Here is a 24,564-nt window from a genome sequence, read left to right as displayed (position 1 = left end):
GTAAATCAGTAATTTTATAAATTCAAATTAGGATTAACTCGGTGATCAGATATACAGTTATCTCTACGTATAAATCAAATGCGCAGCCTTCCATTAACTTAAGTAGATAGATAATTTACGAAATTTTGCTTGGTGTAGTCGTGGATTTTCGATGAATTCTGCGATAAATCGGACTACCGTACGAACGACGAGAATACACTTTCATGGTGGTTACCCGATTGGTTTCGCGGTCGCAGGTAGAACGTACCGTGATACGAACTTATGAGCGAATATCTCGGAGCGCGGTGCGGTCAATTTTTAGTTGCCACGAGCGATTATCACGAGGAACGATCCAGCTTCCTCCGTTTCTCTTCCGCGTAAGCGTTGCCTGGCCTACCACGCGGCAGATTAATTAGTTTGAGCAAGGATCATGAACGAGCTACGATCTCGATCGAGGGGTACCTCAGCGATTCCGCAATCGTAGCCGATAGGTCATGCTGGCTGCGAAATCGAAAGCTCTCCCTTCGTTTCCACGGTCTGTTGATATAAGGGGCCTATTAATTCGGAGATAATCGATAGCCGCGGTCTACGCTCACGTTTTTCCCTCGGCTCTAAATTGTAACTGTATCTGGACATGTATCGATCAAGGGAAATAGTGGAAACATTGATACACGCCTACGAGAAAGTGGAACGTACAGATTTAATTGAATGGCTGGCGAGGTGTGTCTTCCGGAGAATATTAGATATATCATACTGTATCGGCAGAACCAGTTGTCATAAACTGTCCTCTTCTAATAAAACAAGTGTCAACTATAAAGCTATAATTATATCCGAGGAATGCTGTTGCATTTTTATAAAATTACCTCGTCGCTGTTTATCCCTCTTCTATTACTACAAGTACACTACAACAAAATTTAGGGTCATTAATGTGAAAACAGAATATAAAAATTGTTGATGGTGAATGATTTTCTTCGGCTCGTTTAGAAAATGTTCGTTAAGCGACCTCATTGAAGCTACTGGAACGCGCAAACTCCAATTACTCGAGCCTATAAAATCTCTCGGTCATAAAAGGCTATTGGTTAAAGTCGTTTAACAAACACCGATCTACGCGTCCCTCTACAGATCTATGTACAATGTAGTTATAATGGCATCTGTCTAAACGAATAGGAATTATTCCACCGGGGCTACTGGTCGCAAAGAACTCGGTTATTCTTTGTTCGTTAACACGGTCGTAAATACCATTTGTTGTAACAACGCAACGTTCCCGTCGACCGTGTCTCGTATAATGTCCCCCGCGTGGCATTTAACGAGCAAACAGCCGTGGACAGTCCTCGGCATCGGCCGTACCGTTACGCGATACCTGTACAGATGCACCCCGATGATAACGCGGCTGCCTGTTTGCCATCATAAAATGTGCGATCGTTAAAATGCGTATTAACATGGAATCGAAGGGAGAGAAACGCATGCCGATGCGTGCCACGGCATCTATGTGGCAGGATTAACCGGTATAGCCGCGAGATGCCCACCGTTCCTACAGGGATTCCAGCGAGCCAACGAAAGTCTGTTCGTTTCAGCAGAAACAGAATTTTACTTAATGAACCGTTTGCCGATCTGTTTCATAAATGGAGGACAATAGAATTGATCTTGAGTGAGCGGATATCCGACGAATCGATTCTGAATGAAGACCCATTGGGAATAATTAACTAGCTTGCATGATGTCTGATCGCTTCAACTCCCTGCCTCGTTTACGTGACAACTCGAGTACGAAATCGATCCATGAGATAGTCAGAGAGTTATTGGGCAAATTGGGCACCTAAATTGGCGTGTACAGTTCACTGATAAATTGAACAGCTCGAATTCCAAGTCTATTAATACGGATGTTGCTGGATTTTATTCTAGCTTCGTATTTGCTATTTTTTTAATTACGTTTATTATATAATTCTAACGCTGTTATTATAGAAGTGTTGAAACCTTCATCAAGCTTAAATTGCGGGTAACTGTAAAAGCTTATGGAAATTTACGGTTGATGTTATCGTTAATAGCTTATAAATCACGAAATTCACCGACGGATTTTGCATTCATAATGTGCTTAACTTCAGTAAAAATTCCATTATGTAGCAGGTTCGTCGACCCCGAAGAATCCAGAATTTTAATATCATCCTCGACAATTTCTTGCGTGGAAGATCGACTTCGTTACTCATTTAATTTCATGCATAATAATATCCTAAGTGACTGCTAGAAAGTTGCACATTACTTTAATGGAACTCTATTTTACTTGGTCATAATGACATCCTTTAAAACGAATTTTAAAATAGTCGAATGTAAACCAGTCTGAAAATAATTTGCCAATGGAGAGTAATGAATAATCAGAAATAACGTTCTTGCGAAACGTGGCAGCCAACGTTGACAATTAATGGTTATTATTCCAGAAACTGAATTATCACTGCGAGAACCTGTTCGGTAAGCATAATAAATTCTCAACTTAGCGCTTTGTTATCAACTATATTTTTACCTTTAGTATTCGAACCGCGGTGGCTGAACTTCATCGAGAAATGTAATCCACTATACTGATACCCGTATTTACAATCTAACGCGAATCACTTAGGAGCGCGATACGCAGTTCGATCACCACGATTACCTTCGCATATTTTTACCGCGTCGTCGCTTACAAATAGATTTTGTATGCGATTATTATACGCGCGCGCCATTCAACACGACGGGCGACAATTTATGGTGCTTCTCGCCGGTCGACGCGAAATTGCGTGGAAAATGTGAAAAAATGTTTAATTGAAAATATAAACGGTGACTCCCAGTTCGTCGTCGTTTTAATAGTTCGTCAATACGGCATGGTACTTTATTATTTCCCAATGAATTACGATATTCAGTTACCCGGTGACCAGTCGAGATAATCCTTAGGAACGAGACAGTGACTTACCTCTGGCACCGTAGTCTCGTACGGCGTGTTAATGAATTTCGGTGCATTATCGTTTATGTCGGACACCCGCACTATCACTGGTATCGTGCGTTTCTTGTTAGTCTGCTTCACTGTGCAGCTTAACTGAAAGCAAAACAAACGAATCGTGTCATTCTTTTATGTCTTGAATTTTATTACAAATATTGCCACACATTTGCCACTGATTGTGCATCGATTATCGTAAGTATGACCTGGCAAATGAATAATAGAACTATCCTAGAGTACACAACGCATTGGTGTAATCGCGAAAGTCCTACGGGAAACGTACGCGATCACTTGAGAACGCAGATTACGATCTGCGTCGTGATTTTCTACACCCGTGATTTACACCATTACGATAATTGCTGTACGAGATTGTTAGGACCCGAATCAATCTACCCTTCTCGGCCGTTCACCAAACAAATCTATATTTACGTATGTACGGTCTCGCGTGTGCTCGCCGTTTCCAGCCAATTGGATTTTATCCGGTCAATTTGTGAAAACGGCGGAATACCAGCAACGTGTATATATCGGAACAACGTTGCTCTAGACCTTTCACATTCCTTGCACCGTGCGCCCGTGTCATAAGAGTAGCGTGCATTCCCGGGTGCTGATATGGCCACGTAGAACGGTATTCCATACTGTCTAACTATGTACCATCGTAATTACCGATAATGAACAGTTTCATTACGAATTCAGTTCCACTTCAGTTTTCCCTCGACGTTTGTTTGCAACTATTATAGCTGGAGACCGGTTATTTCGCTATCGGATGTTGAAACAACGCGAGAGCACGTATAATGGAGATAAAACACGAAACGGTATATAAGTTACACCGGTTCCAAAAAGAGCGAAGAATTTTAAAAAACAGTTACCGCGCGTTTTATATAATTCAATCCTTTTCCGCTTTTTCCTTTTGGTACCCGCGCGTAAACACGCGGGACAGCAAAACATCGAACGGAGCATCCGTCGTAAATTAAAAGAGCTCGTGTTCAATCTCGAGCCGGATAGAAGCGATCCGTAAAAGCAGCTGGTCACCGTTAAGTGAGCGTTCAAAACGTCAGCGAGGCACGCCGATAAAGACTCGGTAGCCGGGTGAAATTCTACCGGTCGTGTTCGCAGTCCTGTCGCACCGCAACGGAAAAGTTTCCCGCTTCCGGCTTCGTCGCGGTCGCTAAGCTCATTTGCCGCGGGTCGGGAGCAAAAAATCTGCCGCGGACGAGTAACGAGATTCCTCTCTGAGGATCAAAGAGTATTTCTCGGACCTCGAATAAACTCCGAGCGGGACACAGCGTCCGTCCGAGCAGAATCGATCGGATCTCGTTCCCACCGAAAAAAAAAAACTTATCCCCCTTCGGAGCGCGGACGACTCTGAAAAATCCCATCTGTTACTCGCTACTTTTCACCTCACCGAGATTTATGATAAAGATTTTTATGGGAAAAACGGATAATCGTCCGCTCGATCATCCTCATTAGTGATTGTCGAGTGGAAGGGTTTGGCAAACATTTTTTTTCTACGGTTGTCCATATTAGATCGTCGCGACAGTCGGGGTATAACAGCGGGAACGCGAGAACCAGATTCCACGCGTCACGGTGCTCGTTATGAAGCGAACGGGAGCGTTCATCCTAACGGTGATCGCGGTTTTTAAACGGCATGTACTCGTTGATCCAACAGGATAATCCGATTCAACCGATATGGAGGTAATTAGTGATAGTTTTTTTGCGTTATGAACTTAATCGATGCAAATAATCTGGATTTATCCGGATGGTAGGGAAAAGAATATCAGCATTAGTTTTTCTGAGTACACGTGTTTATTCTTCGGGGGCTCGACACGATTTGTAGTCAGCGGGGATCGATTTCCCTGTCGGGAACTCTTCATGCGCGAAGCGTGTTCGAAAAACACGTACGTGGTTGATTAGCCGTATCTGCTACGCGCGTTCAACGACACGTCAGGTAACGCGGTCGGAACGAATCGCGGGGAAATATACACGCGACTTTCTCGGGACAAACACGCCACGCGGCATGAGCGATCGCGCCGATTGCGTAAAGGCACGGTAGGTACGAAGCCCGGGCAAACAGATCGGGATTAGACAAATTTCGTTTTGCATCTGCGGGCAACGGTACCGGGTAATGTTCCGTTGCGAATTTCAAGCGTGAGCCTTACCTGGAAAACAACGTGCGAGAGATTTTCATCGTCCCTGTCCAGTGGCTCGAGCAACTGCAGCTTCTTGCCGTTCAGTTTGAAACGGGGCTGCCTTCCGGGAAAGATCAGCTCCAGCGTGGTCTCGTTCTGCGGATCGCCAGATACCGGAAGTTCCTCAGGCACGGTCTTCTGATCGATCGCTGAAAAATGAAAACCCGTGAGCGGGCACGGAGGTGCAAACCGATTTATCTAAATCTGCCGCGTGGCCGGGCACACCCGATGGCTGTAAATACACTCGCGTATGATTGATGCGAAAGTCGGAAAATGCGTGCTCCGACGATGTTCCTTCTCGCGTTAACACAATCGCTTATCACCAGACTATATTAATAACAAAAAAATGTGTCACAGTCTATTAAAATATATGCATGAATACTTAAATGATATTTTCGAATCTAAATTTGTTACACCGACACAACAAACGCTTTGTTCTGCATAGGAAGCTGCAGTCTACTTATCACTCATATCCTCAACACAGGGCGTGAACCAACGGAGGAAATAAATTTTCCCCAGTAGCATTAACATAGTAATTGATACTCAGGCACGCAAGAATGTAAGATCTTCATCTGGGATCCACCGCTCTACTTGCGGAACATAATTATAGAAGCTAATCGTGTACAGCATCGTCCATCAAGATAACGCGTTCAGAAAATGTGACGAGCGAATATTATGTATTCGTTGCTGCAAATCTTGTTAAAGCGCGAAGCGATTAATTTATTTCGCGCGCTTAGTTCACCGGCTGCGCCTCGTACGTACGCGTAGCAAACTCGGCCGCGGAGTCGAATCGTTAGAGAAGAACGCGTTCGATATAGCAAAGGCTATTACATTAGATTTAGTAAGAGGGTACGAGGCGACTTTCCGATGGCTCGGTCCGCTGTCCGCGTAGCGGATAATTGATGCTATCCTAGCAAAGTAGACGCGATCTCATTAGCGACATTCAACGTTTCTTAATCGCATCGGGCTCATCCGATTTTCTCTTCTTTCCGCACAATTTCCCGTCAGGCATCTCATCGGATGAAATTAATAGGGCGTTAACCTCGTACGAAAAAACGATCGCCTAGACTATCGTTCGTCACGTTTGAGAGACCGTGCGCGGATCGCGTTTAATTGCGCTTCTGAATTTTTATCATTTCATGATAGATTAACTTTGAATCGTACAATAATTACAATTCTTCAGAAAATCTTACGAAGATTAGTTATCAGAGATGTTACCATTCACTTGGGTAATTTAAAGCAGAATTATTCATGAGATGGTAGCAATTAAATATTAATTCAGGGGATTGCTGCTTTCTGACATAAAATATGGAAACTCGTACTCACCGTCTCCTCTGCTTTCTTCGATATCAAGAATGATGTTGGACTGGCCCGACTCTACCTCGCACAAGCCTGAAAAAAATTGACAAAATCCTTAATATCAAATTAATACTGGAAAGTCGCGTGAGTCACTTTACGACCAGCGTAAACACAAAGATTTCAAATAAAACGAACGAATTCGTGAGCAGCGTAAGGAAACGTCTTGTAGCAACGCCAGGGGATTCTGCAACGATGTAAAATTCACTGAGGAACTTCTCTTGTACTCGGGCAGACAGGTGCAAGAAATCTGTCTGACCGGAAACGTGACTCAGCGACGCAAAATGTCCACTTTGGTGAAAAAGATTATGGGATTACCTCGACCGTGGTCGTACGGACGACAGCTTACACAAGCACCAGCTGTTGAAACGCTTCGCGGGCCTCTTCGTTATTCTATTTTTATCGCGGCTTAACGATCAGGCGAATTAATCGAGACGCACGGTTAATGGCGATCGAATCGCGATAATCTCGAAAAAATTGCACGTCCCGAGTATCCAAGCGAATTTCAAATACGCGATATAAAATCGGACGTTCATAATTTACGAACGCGGTTCGACTTTGCGAAACTGTAATTAGCCCACAGACACGAACATTTATTTGTAGATAAAACAGTTTTAATTACTCTTCGAATGTACAGGTGTACGGAAATCAACATTTTTTTAATGCGAAACGTTGGTCTACACGTAAAGATCGTAAAAACACTAGAAACGTGCCAAAGATGCGAACTGGATCTCTTAACATTTAAACTAAACGAATAAGCACCTCTTCCAGGGATCCGTAATACACACAAAGGGAGCGCGTTACTGTTCTCACCTAGCGAAGGATGTAATCACGAAACGCGGAAAGCACAAAAGGCGAACGCGTATAGTCTGGCTATGATCTTTCTCCCAAAAGGTTACCGTAGAGCGCTAATGGCTTCGAAACGATGAACGAAGATGCGCCGCCGCTCCTTCGCGCGAAACCTATCCCCGACAAAACGCTCGATGACATTTGCCTTCTCTTCCGCACGCTTCACCTACATACTTTGAACTTATCCTAACCCGATCTTCCTCGCACCGTTTAGTCAATTCTTACGCCATCAGAACATTTAGAATAATTGAATTGCTCCAGAACTTTGTTTTAAGTTTTGTTAACTAATTGTTCGTTGTTGAAATTCGATTTTGAATAGACTTGAAGAAAGTTTACCTTTACGACAGACAAGACGAGAGTTGTAAGGTTGCGTGGTGAACGAGGCTCGTCGAATGTAGGAAATAGTTATCGGTTGATCGGAGAAATATTTAACTCCTAGCTACTTTCGCCTATCCTTCTTACCACGCGACACGGGACGCGCTGTTTTCGGGAAAATTATGGCGTTTCGCCTGTGTTTCACCGTACCAGGAAATTTCACTTCGCTATCCGATTTTCGTGATTTATCAGTAGAAAAACAGAATATTCTATATATTCGAATATCGTTACTTCTGCATTACGATTATGTTTTCTTAATATACGTAGGAGATATTTGTAATATTTACTTTAAAGCTTCCGTATTAGTAAAACGAGCGACGATTCTCATCGTTAATTGAATTCGCGATATTCCAAATATGTATCAAATATTTCGTAAGCCTCATTGAAACTTAACGACCATCACGACCAACCATTCCGAGGCCAGGTATTCTTCCCAGCAGCAGGTAATCGAGGTTCACCGATGTAATACATCCGCGAGGAATTCTTTCCACGGAAGAGAGGTGAACTATCGCCGAGGCCTGGCCATTTCTTGGAAAGCCGTTGCATTAGAAAGTGCATACTGAAGGAGCAGAAGAGGTGCAGATGCCGATCGGCCGACCCATATCTCCCGGGCCGCCGCCGCCGCCGCCGCCGCGCCGGTCCTACTTCGTGTATCACCGCGGCGCGGCCGGGCTCGAGTATATGAACCGCAAATGGAATCGTAGATAAGCGCATTGTCGAGGCTCCCTCGGCGTTGTTAAGGGTGAAACCGAATTTACGAACAGGGCACGGCGAAGGCGCGGCAGGACCTTTGTTCCCCGGGCGAGCGCCGAGACAAAACGGAAAGAATATCCTCGCTGCCGGTTCATAATCTCGCGTGATTTATCGGAAGGATCGGCTCGGGTAGGTACGTGGCCTTACTTTTACGGCTGTATATCGATTTTATATGCCGAGCGCGCGCCGCCGTGGCCTGGCATCGATGTTTACGAAGGTAACGACTGGATTCGTGAGCTGCAAACGGCTGGGTAACGCGATGAACGGCTATGTGCAGCCGAGTACAAAGTACGCGCGAGAGGCTGGCGTATAGATGGCTTCTTAAGACGGATAAAACGTACACTCCGACGCAATAATTTCCCCCGGATGGACAGGAAGTACGTACAGGAGTGATGCGGGACGGGGAACCAGCGCGAACATAGTGGCTCATGTCGACGCGGGAATTTAGTGAAACTGAATTCGGTTCACGATTCGAACGCTGTGTTGGGAAGAACAGTCGTGTAAAAAACTCGCGTGTGTTCGTCAGGTAGACAGCAAGAGAGATAGACTGTACTGATACCTCTCAGTACCTCAGGTTTAGGATTGCTAGTAGTGTTCGGTTAAATGATAATGAATCGAAATGAGGAAGGAAATGTACAATTATTATTTTTATTCAATCCAAGTAGAGATTCAGTAGGAGTTACAATATTTTTTCATTCAGATACACAATAAAATACCCAGCAAGAAATTCGTATGTCTATTTTCAAACCTATGGAAAGAGATTTTGCCAGTGAGGCCTGTACACGCATGATCATACAAATGCGTACATATAATTTTCTACGGAATTCTTATGAAACTTATTAGTAATGCATTCTACAATAAAAGTATGTTTCCTCATTCTCGAGCCCATCTAAAGCGCAGCATCATTTATCATTTTTAACGGCACGGCGAACATGAAGTACCTACGAATTGAGATAATATAATGGCAATCGGAACGTCAAATCATCGTTGGGAATAACGAAAATAAGCAAGGTTCACGCCTCGTTCGATTTGACAGGGAATAAGTAAAACAGAACGGAGACGACCAATCGTTCGCGCGTGCAACGTTTGTGAAAGCACGTCCGTGCCGCTGAAAACCTACCATTCGATCTAAATTGTCCCCCGCGCGGAAGCGACGCACGTGCTGTATACTTTAATCATAGAACCGTAGGATTATTGAATCCGCGCGCATGCTATTTGCCAAAGCGGTCCGCCGCTGCGGCTGGTAATAATAATCAAAGCTGCCGGAGGCTCCGCGCCGCGCCGCGTCGGACGCAACGCCTATCAATCTCGAATTCGTATCAGTACGACTTGGCGTTAGGGAAATGGGATGTAATTTCTAGCAATCGCGTTGCGGCTACGATAATTGCAGCTGGGACACTAAACGCGATCGAACGTTCTCTGTACGCCGCTCTCGACGGTCGCATTAGATTGTTATTTGTGTTTCGAGTTTCGATAGGTAGATACATGGATCGGGAACTGAAAACGGTTTAGGCACGGTAGCAAACTCGACGCGCGAAAGGGAGTCAAACGTTTTCAAGCCGTCGATTCCCACGATATCCGGCTTGACCATTTAAAGAGTGAGAGAGAGAGAGAGAGTGAGAGAGAGTTTAGTGGTAACAGTTGCCAGATATCACCTTTCTCCCTTTCTCCAATTATCGCACGGAATTCGTAGGCTTCATCCGAAATAGCCGAGGGCTGACCCCTCGGCTCTCACCTTTCGGCTTATCTGTTATCTTAGAGCGTTTATTAACGCTTCCGTGTGGTAGCACCGTGAAACTACTGGATCTATATCGAACCTGTTAGATACGTAACGGGGCAGCTGCTACAATTACTATTCCGGCCGATTGTGTGCGCTGATCGGAAAATTATAATACCAAGACTATGAACCTGATTAAAGCTTTTAATCTGGATACAGATTAAAAAAAAATTCAATCGATATTTGATTATTTCTAGAACACGTTTACTGCCAATTTCGTTTATACTGAGACACTCAACTCCGGAACATTGTACTAATTTATTCAGTTTATGTACACGCGCTGCATACGAAATTAAGGAGGTATTAAAACGATCCCCGCGCAATTAATGGTTGCCGCACATCCTTATAGCGACTATGTTCCCGTGACGAGTCGGGTACATTGGATCCTCGCTGCGAAACACGTAAAACCCGCACGTAACCGGTAATTAAGGGTTAAAGGGTTAAGTTAGTACGCTAGATAACGTGGAAGTGGACAAGCTTGTTGTACAATCTGTCACCAGCGTCGGATCGAACAGAATGCACGTAAGAGGCAATATCTTTGCACGTGCCGTCAATCCCAGCGTCCGCGAATACACTCGACGATAAACCGCGGGCAAACATCCACCTGACGTAATTGGCAATCAGCTAAGATAGATTTATGTGCAAGAGAAAACGCGTTCTGACCCTTCCACCATTTGCCTTTAGAGAAACGCTCTTTCTTTACCCCCCCCCCTCCCCCTTTGTTTTTCTGCTAATCTCACATACGGATTAAACGACCGTTCTTTTATCGCGTTCTTCTTTACAATTTCATACGAGTTTCTCATCGGTTGTCTATAGTTGGTGATTAATTACAGACTCGTTACTTATCGACGAGTAAAAGTTTAGTTATCAGAAGATCATGAATAAAGTAAGGATAGATTACTCACCAGTTTTCGAAGCGACCTCGCGAAGGCATAAAGAAACGCACAGCGACCAGCAGATCCACGCGACTGTCGTCCTCGCCTATAAAAGATAATGTACTCCGATAAATAACTGCCGTTGAACGATCTTTTCGACGACAGTATGATAGCTATTAACCACCCGAAATTGCTTAATACAACGATTTATACGGCATTAAAATTGCCCCGCTGATCAAAACTCGGCTAATTACACGTCGTATTAACTATAATAAACATTTTCACGCCGGGATTAAAGCAATCCCGTCGTCGCAGATAGTAATGATGAAAAAGCCGCAATTACGATTACAGATAATTAAACCGTAATGGACACAACATGTATTATCATCGTATTCATAATGCAATACTTAAGATAATTTTTAGCTGCACGGATTTCCTAGAGAGCCACCCCGGCAGAAGTCGAGGTAATTAAATTCTCAGAGAGCTTATCATTAAGCTTATGTTATTACCAGAGATAAAAAATAAAAGTCAGCAGTATTTCCGAGTAAAAGGATGGAGTAGCCGGTACCCATTGTAATTGCCGTTTCGCTCAATTATTCCTCCCCGGTTGGTTTCTCTAAAAAAAAACGGTCGCGGTATGGAAAGCATAAGTGTTTTCGAGCGTACGTGTATAGATTCCGCGGCCGTATAGCAGGTACTTCTATACCGGGCCGGGAATAGTTAACGAGCTATAACACTGGACACGCATCCTCTCTCTCCTCCCATAGAGAATTTCCTAAGGAGCAGGATCAATGGGGAACTAGCGCTCGGCCTATGTGGGGTCTATGCTAATGCCGCATCGATGCCACGGTATGTAATAAGGCTGTATTCGCAGCAGGAATAAAAGTGGCTGGACGAAGGGAAACAATGTTATCGGCGCCGTGTGATCTCCCTCTACGCTTATATTCGGTCCCGAGTCCCGAGGCGTTTCTCACCTGGACGCGCGTTCTCATCAGCGCGAGTACTAGAGTACATCACAATACCTTCTCCTCGCGCCGGGCCATTGATAATGGCCAACACTTTGCAATCTCTGCCCTATGCTTTTTCCATGTACTTCTTCGCTCGAGGCCAGTCGCAATCGAGAGAGGCGCGACGGGGATCGTGTCCCCGTGACAGGATTTAAATACTGTCGCGTAGCTATCAAGTTGTTACGTCGCGGTAATCGGCACCGAGGAATTAATACGCTTGCCGGTCGATTGGTTCGAGTAATAGCGTTTCCAACGGATTGGCAAACTGTCCCGCGTATTGGCTCGTTTCAGTTTCCCTGTCAAAGGGGATGTAATATACGCGAAACGAGAACCGATGTAATCTAACATTCGGATAATTAATGAAACGTAATAGTTTCATTTTATACGTATGCTATTGGTCTATTTAACATTTGTTTAAGGTACGAAGGTTAGTATGTCACGCGAGCAGGGATCTCTAATATAATCGTTGAAATAAAGTCACGAGCCCCGCGATAGGAAATCTCCTTTTAGAGAAGCGGTTCGAACATGGGGTCTGCCGTACAAAGGCACATTCGGCGCCCCCACGATTGCAAAATGTGGTAATTGACGTAACGAGCGGCTCCATTGAACGAGCGAGATAAGTAGAGGCATGAATATGTTTCGGCTTCATACGCGCTCGCGGGTTTACGGCGGCGTTTACGCTCAAAGCTGCTCCGATAATTTGGCGCTCTCCTTTTGTTTCCAGTCCAGCGACGTACACTAGTTAACTAGATACTTTCCATATTTCCTACCCAACGCCGCCGCCGCCGCCGCGCATGTACCACCCAATCGGCTGCCACGCAATGGAAACTCCAACTATGCGCAGTAATTCCCAAGAATTACATCATTAAATTCGTTGAAGACGCGTACGTAGGATTGATGAACGAGGAAGGGTATGATTTAGTAGCGCATAAACATTACCGCAAGCGTGTTATTAACATCACGAGAGAATATCCGTACGAACAGGATACAAGTATTTCGCGAAGCGTGATAGAAAGTTAAGAAGAATATTTGTTCCGAGGGAACGCACACGGAGGAAGCTCTCGTTGGATCGAGCACAGGTCACGGTGTTTCCCTGTTCCACTTTAATCCTCGATAATGAACGCATCGCACGTTTACAAATTTATTGCTCTATTAAGAACAATATCGAGTCTGGAAAAAATTTACCCATCGCTTATAACTGTTCATTATGTAAACGATACGTTCTAATTGTTCCCAATTACTCATGCGAAAATAATTGGATTTGTATTCGTTCAAAGCAGAAGTCACGTAATCAGCAGTGACGTTTTGTAATCATTCAGTAAATGCATATAACATAATCGGCTGGGTTTCTGCTGAATTAAATCCCTCGTTGATGCTATCGCTTGGAAATATGCACAATTATTTATCACCTCGTTCAACGATCTGGTGAAAAATATTCGGAAACCCTTTCTTCGAGGAATTATGATATTCAGATATGCATTCTTTCTTTAGGTTCACGTTCTCGTGCCGCGTCCCGCGTCTCGTTCATTCAACCGCTTTAACGCTATCAGTTTCATCGGATCCTCCCTATTAAAGAATACACAAGTGTGTGAAGCAAGTTTCGCGGCCACTTCCGCGCGTGGGCGACGAGTTATTACCGTCCTGCACGCCTCTAGTGAAAACGTAGTCATCCGCCCTCTAACGTTCAACGAACCGTCGAAAAATTACGGTTAAAGCTTAGCTTTAAACAAAATCTAATTTCAGCAAATATTAAAATAGTGCAGTTTTATAAAATACAATTTTATTCCTGAGATTTTAATACTCTGAGAATGAGACTAATCCTTTATTATCCTAGACTTCACTTATTACTTCTATGTTTGCTATCCTCTCTAAACTTGCGCAGTTATAACATACTCATCTCTCCTGAAGCCACTTTTGCACATGTGCAAATATACGTAATTTATTTTTGAACTCCGTAAATCCATATTTAAACACCAGTACCACAGTAAATGTAAATCACTCTCAGTGCTATAATTGTGATATGAATTGTTAAAACTACGTTGAAACATTGTAAGCACGTTATAATTACTTTCCTGATTTGAAAAGGCCATTCATAAAGGAACAGCTACCAGCTTTCCCATTTCCACGGCCATAAAATGCTGACAAAAAGAAGTTGCACATACAGATCGCTGTACAGGGTAATTGTATATTGCGATGAGTATGAAATTAATTATTCCACGTACTCTATCAACGTCAAATCTTGACACTAGTTTGATACGCCGATGCTACGTCTAGCGAATAATTGTACTAGCTGCTCGGGGCATATTGAATACGTACATATGTACAACGATCCGTTGCGATACGTGCATACGTGTACGCGGCTATCCCGCGAAACTAATCAGCTCGAATACTCTCTGAATGAAAATAAAACTTGATTCTGACAAACGAATGATCCAACTTTCTATCAGTAGTTCAATTCCCTTTTGCAAATGAAATTAGTCTCCATTTCACGTAATAAATCGTTCCGTAAACTCAGCGCAAACCGTTGAAACGAATAAACGAGTCGGCGATTTATCGATCAACAAATTAATGCTTTTATAATAGAGCGGAAAAATCGATGATTTAACGGATACCGCCTGATAAAATCTGCGATATTTTATTGTGGACAATCTCACGGTACGATTTTTTACGTAGTAAAAATTACGAAAGTCGGATCACACGAGCGAACGTGTCTCAAAACGCAGCACGCCGCTCGACGACATCCATTCACAACACGTTTCCACAACAGCTGAATTACTTCACTTTCTACTATCTGCCTTATTAATCGCGAAAGTATGCCCGTGTCCCGAGCCAAGTGTTATCTAAGTCGGAAGTAAATCAACCACTCTGCTTACGGTAGTGCACGGCAAAAAGGCAGTGAACATCGTTTAATAAGACCTAGGCGCATCCCTCGGACGCACGCTTTAAATCTGTGAAACTTTTCATGCGCTTGATTAACGAGCATTTTTATTTCAAAGCGATGTTGTGAGTATTTGAGTTTAATTAGTTTAACAGACGACTTGGCAAAGAAAATTAAGAAATATTTTATGTAAGGAGTAAATGTACGTAATTCTATTAGGAAGAATCCTCTTTCTCTGACGCTTTCTCCCCGAGGGATAAAACAACGTTTACTACGTAACGTTTTTACCGGTTTTCACGGTATCATAGTTTTATCCGAAGATGAACCGCAGGCAGTAAACCCGAGGGTAGGCGACGGTGTCAAGCAATTATGCAATATTGCGTTGGTCGGAGGGAGACGAGAGCAATGCGCTCGACCGTTTTACAACGTCGCGATTACCGAACGTGACTGCACAAAGCTGTGTAACCGGCGACGTTCCACCTTTCGTATTGGTACCCGCGTAACGTACGAGTCTCTTGTAATATGCATACGTGCTGGCTGTTGCTGTTACAACCGACGAAGGAGGATGCACCTGCTCGACGATGCTCGAGGAGGCCCCTTCTCTTCCGTTTCGAATACATTTGTTGTGAGAAACGATTGCCGAGCAGTACACTCCTGTTCACAAGTGCAACTTTCCAATCTCGAGCACTGAGTGATTAAAATCTCTGATTTTTAAAAAATATCACGATTTTTATTATAAAATTTATCGAGTTGCAATATTTAAAATCTAATCAGATTTTCAGTGTGCATTAATTATGTCAGCACTTTTTCAATCTTTGCATCAAATACTATAAATTATGTTTTGGTGTTACTAACGATAATAAATTTTGATAAGAAGGCCTGCAAATGTACCATAAAGTGTATGCAGTTCGATTTAGTGTAATCTATTTTGAGAATATTTATAATTTTAAAGGGTTTATGAATGGGGATGTACATCGACTGGTAGGGTGCGGTAGTTTCTGAATTAAGGCAGAAGACACCGCGCGGAACCAGCCAACCGCTACTTATCGCTTGACGTAGATTACTGCACGGAGTATCGTCGTAGCTAACGCACCTCCCAGCCCTCCTTCAACGGCGACGACGTTGCGTCCCGTCGCAGTCGCTTTGTACCGCTATTAAAACCCGTCCGAGTTAATAAACTACGTCGTTTCAAGAATAATTTTCTCTATTTCTCGCGCCCTTTTCCTTGCCCTCTGTCCGACGGTTTCCATTATATTTGAAAACCGTCGTGTAATTTACAGCGTAACGACTAATAAATGTCGAATCTGCCATCAATTTGTAAATGTTTGATCAAAGTATCTACTATTTTTTTTATTAGAACGAAACATTATTGGATGCATTAATGAGAATTTCAAAGTACTCAGGAATACAAGCCCCTAAATGACTTTTGTAATCGCGAAGCACCAAGCTGATAACAAATAATATCCCAATTTGCCTAGAGGTTTCCAACGAAATGGCTACTTTAATTTAACGACCGTAACGGATACACGCTGCACTGATCTCGGTTAGAAAACGGATCGAACTTGCGTCGATTCTATCTAGGCTTCGCACCCCGAAGACATCGTTACTTCTGACGAGTTTCCCGGGAAACCGTTCGCGCAGGATATATTATAAAGGAAGGGTGAAAGTCAACGGTTGATTATTTATTGCTCATTACGATGCAGGTAGATGGTTTCCGAGAGCCGGCCGACGCGGCACCGAGGAATCGGCAGTCGCGATCGAGATACGGATAAGATCGCGGCCACCGCCCACGATTTATTAAGTATCCCCGTCGCTGATCTCCTGCACCTTTATTTAAGCCTTGGGGAACGCGGCTGAGTGCGGCTGAGTGCGCGCGAACGCAACGCCGAGGTGGAAACAGTAAAAATGGAAAGTTAGTACGGATCGCGATCCGAAAAGTCTCGATTGAACGTGTCGCGTACGCGCGACTCGTTGCACCGCGAGTTCGAAAAGAGTTCAGACCGAAATTTACGATCGATCGGATTGACTCGGTGCACATTGGATTGTTAATGGATTTCGTGCGGCTCTGGTTTTACTCGCCTCTTTCGATGATTTTAATTGGCATCGTTTGTATAGAAACTGATGCTATCTGCTCCCCGCGCTCGTGAAAGTGATTCTAAGATAAGCTTATTTATCGGGGACTTCGACTAGGTATTTTAACCGTAAACTTAATTATCGGTGTAGGAGATATTACATTATTTAGCAAACTAAATTACGTTACGTCGCGTTAAACGTGCACTCGTAGTGTACAAATTGTAATACTTCAACTTCTGGTGAGAGTAGAAAAAAACGCAATAAGCAGTCGTTTGAACATCCAACCGGCTGCCCTATTTCAATATCCCAGCCGCCGCAAAACGATATTACGGACTAAAATAATGTTCTACAAATTGCTGGGCAAAAACCGCGAATGACGGAAGAGCTCGGCGTAGAAAGTGACTAGAATTTCCGCAACCGCCTGAGCGAAGCCGAGCCGGGAACATTAATTTTATCAGTCCAGCATTAGAGTTGAATTAGTCGATTGCACGACACGCGGAGCGTATAAAAACCGGTAGAGTTCGTGCGCTCGGGTTTAGTCAGCGGTGGAAAACGACATTTCCACCTCGGCATTGATTCGTTCAGCTCGACGGAGTCAAACGCGCGGCTCTCTGCGCAACGACTGGTAATGAATCGCGTTGGTCGCTTCGGTACGAAATTACGCAAGTCGATTTATCAATGCTCGCTAAAATCGGGTCGACGGCAACTTTCCCGAGCGAGAGATCGCTCTCTTCGCGCGAATGTGGAATATCTGCCGGGATTATAATTGAACCGACGTATTTCGTGCCGTTCCGAGCGGCACGTAATCCTTTTACGAAATAAATCATAAGGAAAAAGAGGGTAAAAGGATCGGTCAAATGAAAGGGCCCGTTCCGATACATCAATCTGCAGTCACCGACTCTATCTTTCTTTGATTATTCCTACCTGTAACCTCTGTTTTTTCCACTCGATGCCGAGAGGTAATTAAATCAATAATAGTGATTTATGGCGACGGGATCGGCGGCATTAAAAATCTCGGGTCAGGCTCAATTAACGTCTCTCGCCTCTGTGTTCATCATTGGGAGAGAATAATTCTGTATACCAACGACTGGCTTAATACCTGTGTTAAGTAGACCCTATGACTGTTTTGGAGACAAATGTTGCTTCATAGAAGACATCTTATTTTCTATTATTATGCGACTGACTCATCAAGATAGAAGATAGGAAAAGGTTGGATGAAGCAACTACGTTAATTTCACGAATCCATTAGAAATATTTTTTAATATTATTGAATGTTGAATAGAAATTCATTTCATGGTCATTCAATATACAAATTCATTAATAGAGCAAAGGGGCCGAGGAACGGAAGTCGATCTAGCGATGACTGTCACAGATTGTTCAGTGTAGCGTAGAACAGGCGGGAGCAACGGCGCGGTACAACCCCGTGAACTTACTGTTGCTCGGTTAGTATATTATGAGACCAACCACTGAATCTGAATGTGATTTACTGAGCTGACTATGCCAGTCGGCTCGTTGCACAAGCGGCAGGTAGGAGGGGAAAAGGGTCTGACGGTGCATCCGTATGTTCGGCGTGTGGTCGCATTGTTGATCGCAATGTCACAGACTTTGTATCATTTCTGCTTAGTCCATTACCGCATCGCTAGGTACCATCCACTTGTCATCCTAGACTTCCGGTTTTATAGATTCATAGAAAAATTGTATCTATGAGAGATATTAAGAATGCTTATCATGCATAAAAAAAATTAAAACATTTAACTGACATGAATTATGAATTTGAATGAGTCTCATGTAAATAAATTATGAAAGCATTTTGTCACGAGAAAAAGAAGTAAATGACGCGATTTCGTGTTGTACAACACATTTTTTCACCACGAAACACGTGTCGCTTGAACGATATCGTTAACCAGCGTTGCAGCGACTGCAACGACGTGGATAAAAACCGGAGGATGAGAAGGACCAGCCCGTTGATCCTCGCGATACGTGACATTGAAACGAGCGTGCACGATGCGGGATGAATTTTTGCTCGCTGGCGAGCGAATCGCTGCACTCGCTCAACGAGACGAGACGGTAGCTCACTTTGACGAGCTGCGTACCCGTTCTTGCCGGCCTGTTGCATAGTTTCGTAGAAAAAGCGAGCGGGTCCGCCCGTAATTTCGCCGATTAGATATCGTTGCACGATTCGCGTGAATAAAATCGTGCTCGATCGCGCTCGACGGAACAAGAACGACCTTTGGGCGAACGAGTGACTCACGGTTGACGGCACCGGGTGAAAAAAGTTAATTCGGAATTCCCTGTGGATTATCGGGATGAAACCGTGCCGGCGGACGTGATCTTATGCTTCACGGAACACCGTCCGCAAGAACCAATCCAGAAGAGGAAGGCACCGGGCGAATAACGGAACGCGGCTCGTAGAATGTTCCGTGACTGACGATAATGAGCGAGACAAATACTTTCATCGCACGGTGTAAGTACCCGTCGTGATTGGCTCTTGCGATACATTTACGCGTGTCCCGCCAGAAAACGTCGTAGCACCGATCGCAGTAAAAGCGAAATTGTGATCGTGCGAGATGTGGAGAACGGCGGGAATTAATTAACCGGCCCTTCGTGCCGTGAATATGCATGATTTCGAATTAACGATTGACTTTTTTTTCACGTAGTTAATAGTAGGCTGTCGCGTGGGTTACTCAACCAGAAGGAATGCAGATATTGACATACATTAGCAATTGAATTAGTAGATATTTGATCGATGATAAAGCGGTGAAATATTGATCGAGAAAAAGGTTCTTTAAATATAGACACCAGTCAATGTTGCAATGGACGATCTGTATAAAAAACTCGAAGTTGAACTTATCTCTTTACATCTCCGACAATTTCCTGAATAGAGAGCGAGGTACATGTTCGCCACAGACTCGCAGCGTTGCAGCTCTCGTGACTTCGTTTCATTCAATGCACGCGAGGGCTCTTCGTTATTTCTGAAACTGTGACAAACTGAACCTCGGCAAGCATAAAATTATTTCAACATCATTTGCTTGACTGGGATCTCCCTTCCGAGGTTGTATCGTTTCGAACGATGCTCGAGCAACAACTGCGAGCTTCCTGCTTGCTTCGAACCTTTGGTATTTCAAGTGCATCGTGCTCCTCTGCGTGAGCGATTCAACGAAATTCAAAGGAGTCAGCAGTACAGAACAGAAACACGACTGAAGAATCAATCGAGGCTAACGGGAATCGGGATGCGTATTGTACGGACGATGACAAGTCGAAAAATTAAACCTGGTTGCATTTTCCGTACATCGTAACGCGTAATAGCGTGACTAATGGGATGAACTAATGTTGTTCGTGTTCTAGTTTTTGTTCCGATAAAAAGTCAGTAATTTAATTCAATAAACTCGACAGCTTCACAGTATAAGAAAGAACAGTAGGCTCACTCACGGCGTCGGCACTTATGATCTTATGATCAACAAATTCGCTATGTTGTTAGTTACACACAGGCTCTAATTTGAAAGGTAAGACCCCTTCGGGTAAAACTCCTGTTTTATCGTCTCTTGTAAAATACTCGTAAACGAAAAATGTTTACAACACAAGTTGTAGCTAAAGTTATCAGCTACAAAAAAGGTCCTATGTAATTTTCTCGTACAACCAACGGTTTAGGAGTGTTTGAGGAAGAACGAAATTTTTTGCTAAAAGTTTGCAGTTTCGACGGTGGGAAGGCCGAATTTTGTCAGTACGCTAATTAGTCGTCCTTAACTCGTTAAATACTGTAGTTAGAAGAAAAATTCATAGAATCTTCCTTGTATAGTACGTCAATGCCTACAACTTATATACCAAAATCTTTTTGCTGACGTCAATAATTAATTAATAAATAAAATTGTTTATTGCAAAAACCTTTTTCTTCGTCCTAGCGAAAAATTGGTATCATACTGTGACAGTGTTCAACATTGAAAATGGCAAATGCGTCTTATCATAATAATTGATCTGAATACTGTCACAGAGAATTATTGTTGCGTTCAGTGGCCTCACGGTGCAGACAGTATCCCGTTACACCTCCGTGACATATTTTCCAAATAGCTATTATTGCCCGGTAGATGAGATCTAAAATTATCAGGGACTTACTCGAGTTTATACTACGCCTCCGGAAACTCCCCGGAGTTCCGTTAAAGGCGCAACGCACCTTCAGACAGCCGGCAAGAGTTGTCCCCCTCGCGTAATTGATAGCTGTCTGGCGGGCAAAACAGCGCGCGGCTTTCCGCCGCGGCAATTACCGGCGTCTTATCACAATGCGTAACAGTAAATCCACGAGGCGAAGAAAAAAGATGTCGCACGTTCGCGGGACGAGAAACGAGAAACGCTTGAAGACGAGACGGAATGTCGGCAAGCTCGTCAAGCCTGCGAATGACGCGTCGTTAATTAGTCGATATGAGTCTCCTTGCCTGAAATTAGCTTAAACGTAAATCTGACTCACGGTGTTTCGTATCGGATGACACGATTGGTCTTGGGTGGGTTTCTTATGAACGAAACACACACGGTACCAGTTTTTAACAATGTATATCAGGTAAACGCGTTTTTATTTTATATTATATTATTTTATACATTACACAATTTTCCTTTTTTACTATTATATATTTATTTCCTTTCGATTTATTCCTCCTGGCTCGGCAACCTCGTAACTTTTAACTACGATGGCGTGCGACTGAGAATTCTGTCCCCCGGGGAATCACTCTTGTTCGTTGGAACAATAGGCCGTCCCCGATTACGACCAGCTAGGCCGAACGTGTATCGCGTAACAACTGTACTTACGTAGAGCCGCGAGTCACCTGGATTCACAGTCGATCCAGCTACACTAATTGTTATGGTTCGCGTCCTCTTTTATAACGACAATGGAGGGAAACGAAGAAAGCCCTAATTTACATTTTTTTCTCGCTATCCTTTTACATCCCGCGCAATTTTCATTTCAACGTAAAATCCATTCGCGCCCATTATTTATGGCATTAAAATAAAAACGCTAATAAAATCTGAACTAACGTAATATATTTTTTACAAACCTGTATAATTTTCATTTATAGTTAGACAGTTTTATTACTTCAAGGTTTCGTTAGTGCATTTGGTAAAACGTTCCAAGTACGGTGTATGTATCTCTGATTGGGGAAACGTTCAGACTAATGCAGCACCTTCTCCAATAATTTTTCGATACAGGACTCTAATCCAGTTAAACGGTACGCTTTAAGCCGGGCAAGATTCCGTATAGAGTAATACGCCGCAGGTGAGGCAAGCCACAGAAAAGAGACCGACGTTGACTAGGTATTTCCTGCCGAAACGTTCATCGATTAAATCTAATAGATAAGTACGAGTGGATAATCGGATTCGCGGAATCGTTCAGCGGTTTCACGCGAATCGTTGTCCAACCGGGACCAGCGACAACCAGCGATAAGATTATAGTCTCTCTACGCTGAACCACGAGAACTTCTGGAAACGAGCGCAACGAAGAAAAAAAATATACAAGATTCGTGCACGTCGTTCTCGTAAGCCAATTTCATGTTTGTTGAAGGAGACGCGGTTTAGCGACGCCGATTATCTTAAGTAGGTGTTGTCTCCGCGGAGAAATAGATCAGTCGGTTGCTTATACATGCTCGCCGTGCTCGCCGATCCGTGGAAAACGTCTAATAGACGTGCAATTACCGCCCTTAAAGCCTAGCCGCGCGCCGTCCACGTCGTCCAACTTGCACCGCGGAGTCGTACAGGAAATCGTACGAATCACGCTTTTTACCGAGTTCCAATTAATACTAACGAACGTCGGCGTCCGGCAATTGACCGAAACGTCATTCATATTCATAATTACTAGAACCTGTGTGCAAATTAAAAATATTAGAACGGCACCAGTGTTGTAGACTGTACGTCGATTTCTAAAGCGCGAGTGTATACATTATGGTTTATTAATCTATTAACTTTAATTGAGACATGCAACGAGCTGTCGCGTTTCAATTTGCATTAACTGCCCGCTTAATTATTGATGGCCGCGATTTAACGCGGTTTTCATCAATGAATTTAATAACGGCCGCAATCATAAATGGATAAAAAAAAAACTTGTCCGGCGGGTACGTAACCGTGCAATACTCGTCCGCGATTATGCAGCTTGATAAAAGTAAAAGTATAACGTCTGGAAACGGGTCTGCCAGTGGCGACATCGGCGTTGCACGCCTCTCCCGTGCTGTTTCCTGCAGAAATAAAACGAGACCGTTACGGTAAAACCGACTAAAAAATCTGCTGTTACGAAAATCGAGGAGCACAACGCGACCGTTTGCGGGCTGGCCGCAGGTGTACGTTCGTGTCTGTGGTCTTGATCACGGAGGTACGCCGCAACAGGAAAAAGAAATGACGGCGGGGGGGGGGGGGCAGGATGAAAAAGATAACGGGTGAAAGCGCAGGAATATGTATAGTGCATGCGAACACGTATCTTTGCACGAAGATAACGTCCGACCGTGTCCGGCCGGCAGCGCGGCGTCGCGCTCGTACTTTAATCTTCGCTTACATTGGTTAGCAATTGGGTCATCAGAACTGGACCGACCGAGTGCGAGGTACCATTCATTTTCTCTCGATCTCTTTCCGCCAGTTTTGTTACTCGTAAATCGTTCGCAAATTGATTTCGCTCCATAAAGTGTGATCGTTTAAGCGTTTAACGTAGTTAAAAAGTTGAGGCCATTTGGAGCGAAGTGTATCTGCTCTCGCTGTCTCTATCGAATATGAAATGTCGTTTAACAGTGAGGCGAAAAGTGATGAAAAACAGTTTTTACAGAGGAACGTTTGAAGAGAGTTAATATTGCGCAACCCGATTTTTTTGGATCGCGGGACGTTTATTTCACGCGCACTTTACACTAAATGGAGCACTCTGTCCTTTTCATATGAATTAGGTCTCCATTGCCTTTGTACAAAAGTTGCTACGGTTTTAAAACGTTTGCGCATAGCTTTTATTGAACTCGCTGGAAAAAGCATATAGAAAGTCAAGTCCGTGAGCCGTCCAACCTTTTCCCGCATAATTTTTCCGCGGTCGTAAGACCACAAAAGAGGTGCATTATCTGCCCCAGTTTCACGTCCCGTGTAGTAAACACGTTCCCCTCGCGTCACGACCGTCTGCTCGTGCTCTCGCGCGACAAACTCGATTCTACCGCAAGTGTCTAGCAAACTGAACAAGTAAAATTCAGGGCCCGGCTCTAAGGGTTTCATTCGAATTTTATGGAAGACGCGAGAGTTCTCGCGTGCTCATTTGCATTTACATATTAATTGCCTGTGCATGTTAAATTTCCACGAAGCTCGAATGGCGCGTGGTCATGCATAAGCATCGTAGAGAAAATCTAAAACGTCCGTAAACGATCCACAGTTCCGGAGTCAATGGACGAAAATACTTCCGATTTAGGCTAACGTTCCGATCAATTTACTGCAATTTATGCGATAATGTGAAAATCACTCGATCGTATCTCTAATTTGAAAATGATTAAAACGCAATTT

At 43.7% G+C, this 24,564-nt stretch overlaps 1 protein-coding gene across 1 annotated transcript in view; it reads right to left on the bottom strand.

The window, feature by feature from the left end:
• Nucleotides 1–2,250: 2,250 nt before the first annotated feature.
• Nucleotides 2,251–24,564, bottom strand: part of LOC108626590 (cadherin-99C-like) — a 67,889-nt gene continuing 45,575 nt past the window's right edge. The window contains exons 2-6 of the mRNA XM_018027329.2: nucleotides 11,140–11,215; nucleotides 6,451–6,516; nucleotides 5,095–5,273; nucleotides 2,915–3,037; nucleotides 2,251–2,271 (exon numbers count right to left, since the gene is read on the bottom strand). Coding sequence (XP_017882818.1) covers nucleotides 2,251–2,271; nucleotides 2,915–3,037; nucleotides 5,095–5,273; nucleotides 6,451–6,516; nucleotides 11,140–11,215 — 465 coding nt within the window. The remainder of the gene's footprint in view (nucleotides 2,272–2,914; nucleotides 3,038–5,094; nucleotides 5,274–6,450; nucleotides 6,517–11,139; nucleotides 11,216–24,564) is intronic.

The sequence above is a fragment of the Ceratina calcarata genome, unplaced genomic scaffold (assembly GCF_001652005.2).
Source record: "Ceratina calcarata isolate Rehan_Ccalc_2016 unplaced genomic scaffold, ASM165200v1 scaffold422.2, whole genome shotgun sequence".
In the NCBI taxonomy this organism is placed as follows: Eukaryota; Metazoa; Arthropoda; class Insecta; order Hymenoptera; family Apidae; genus Ceratina; species Ceratina calcarata.
The sequence above is the reverse complement of the archived record's forward strand: the minus strand, read 5'-3'. Positions and strand labels throughout refer to the sequence as shown.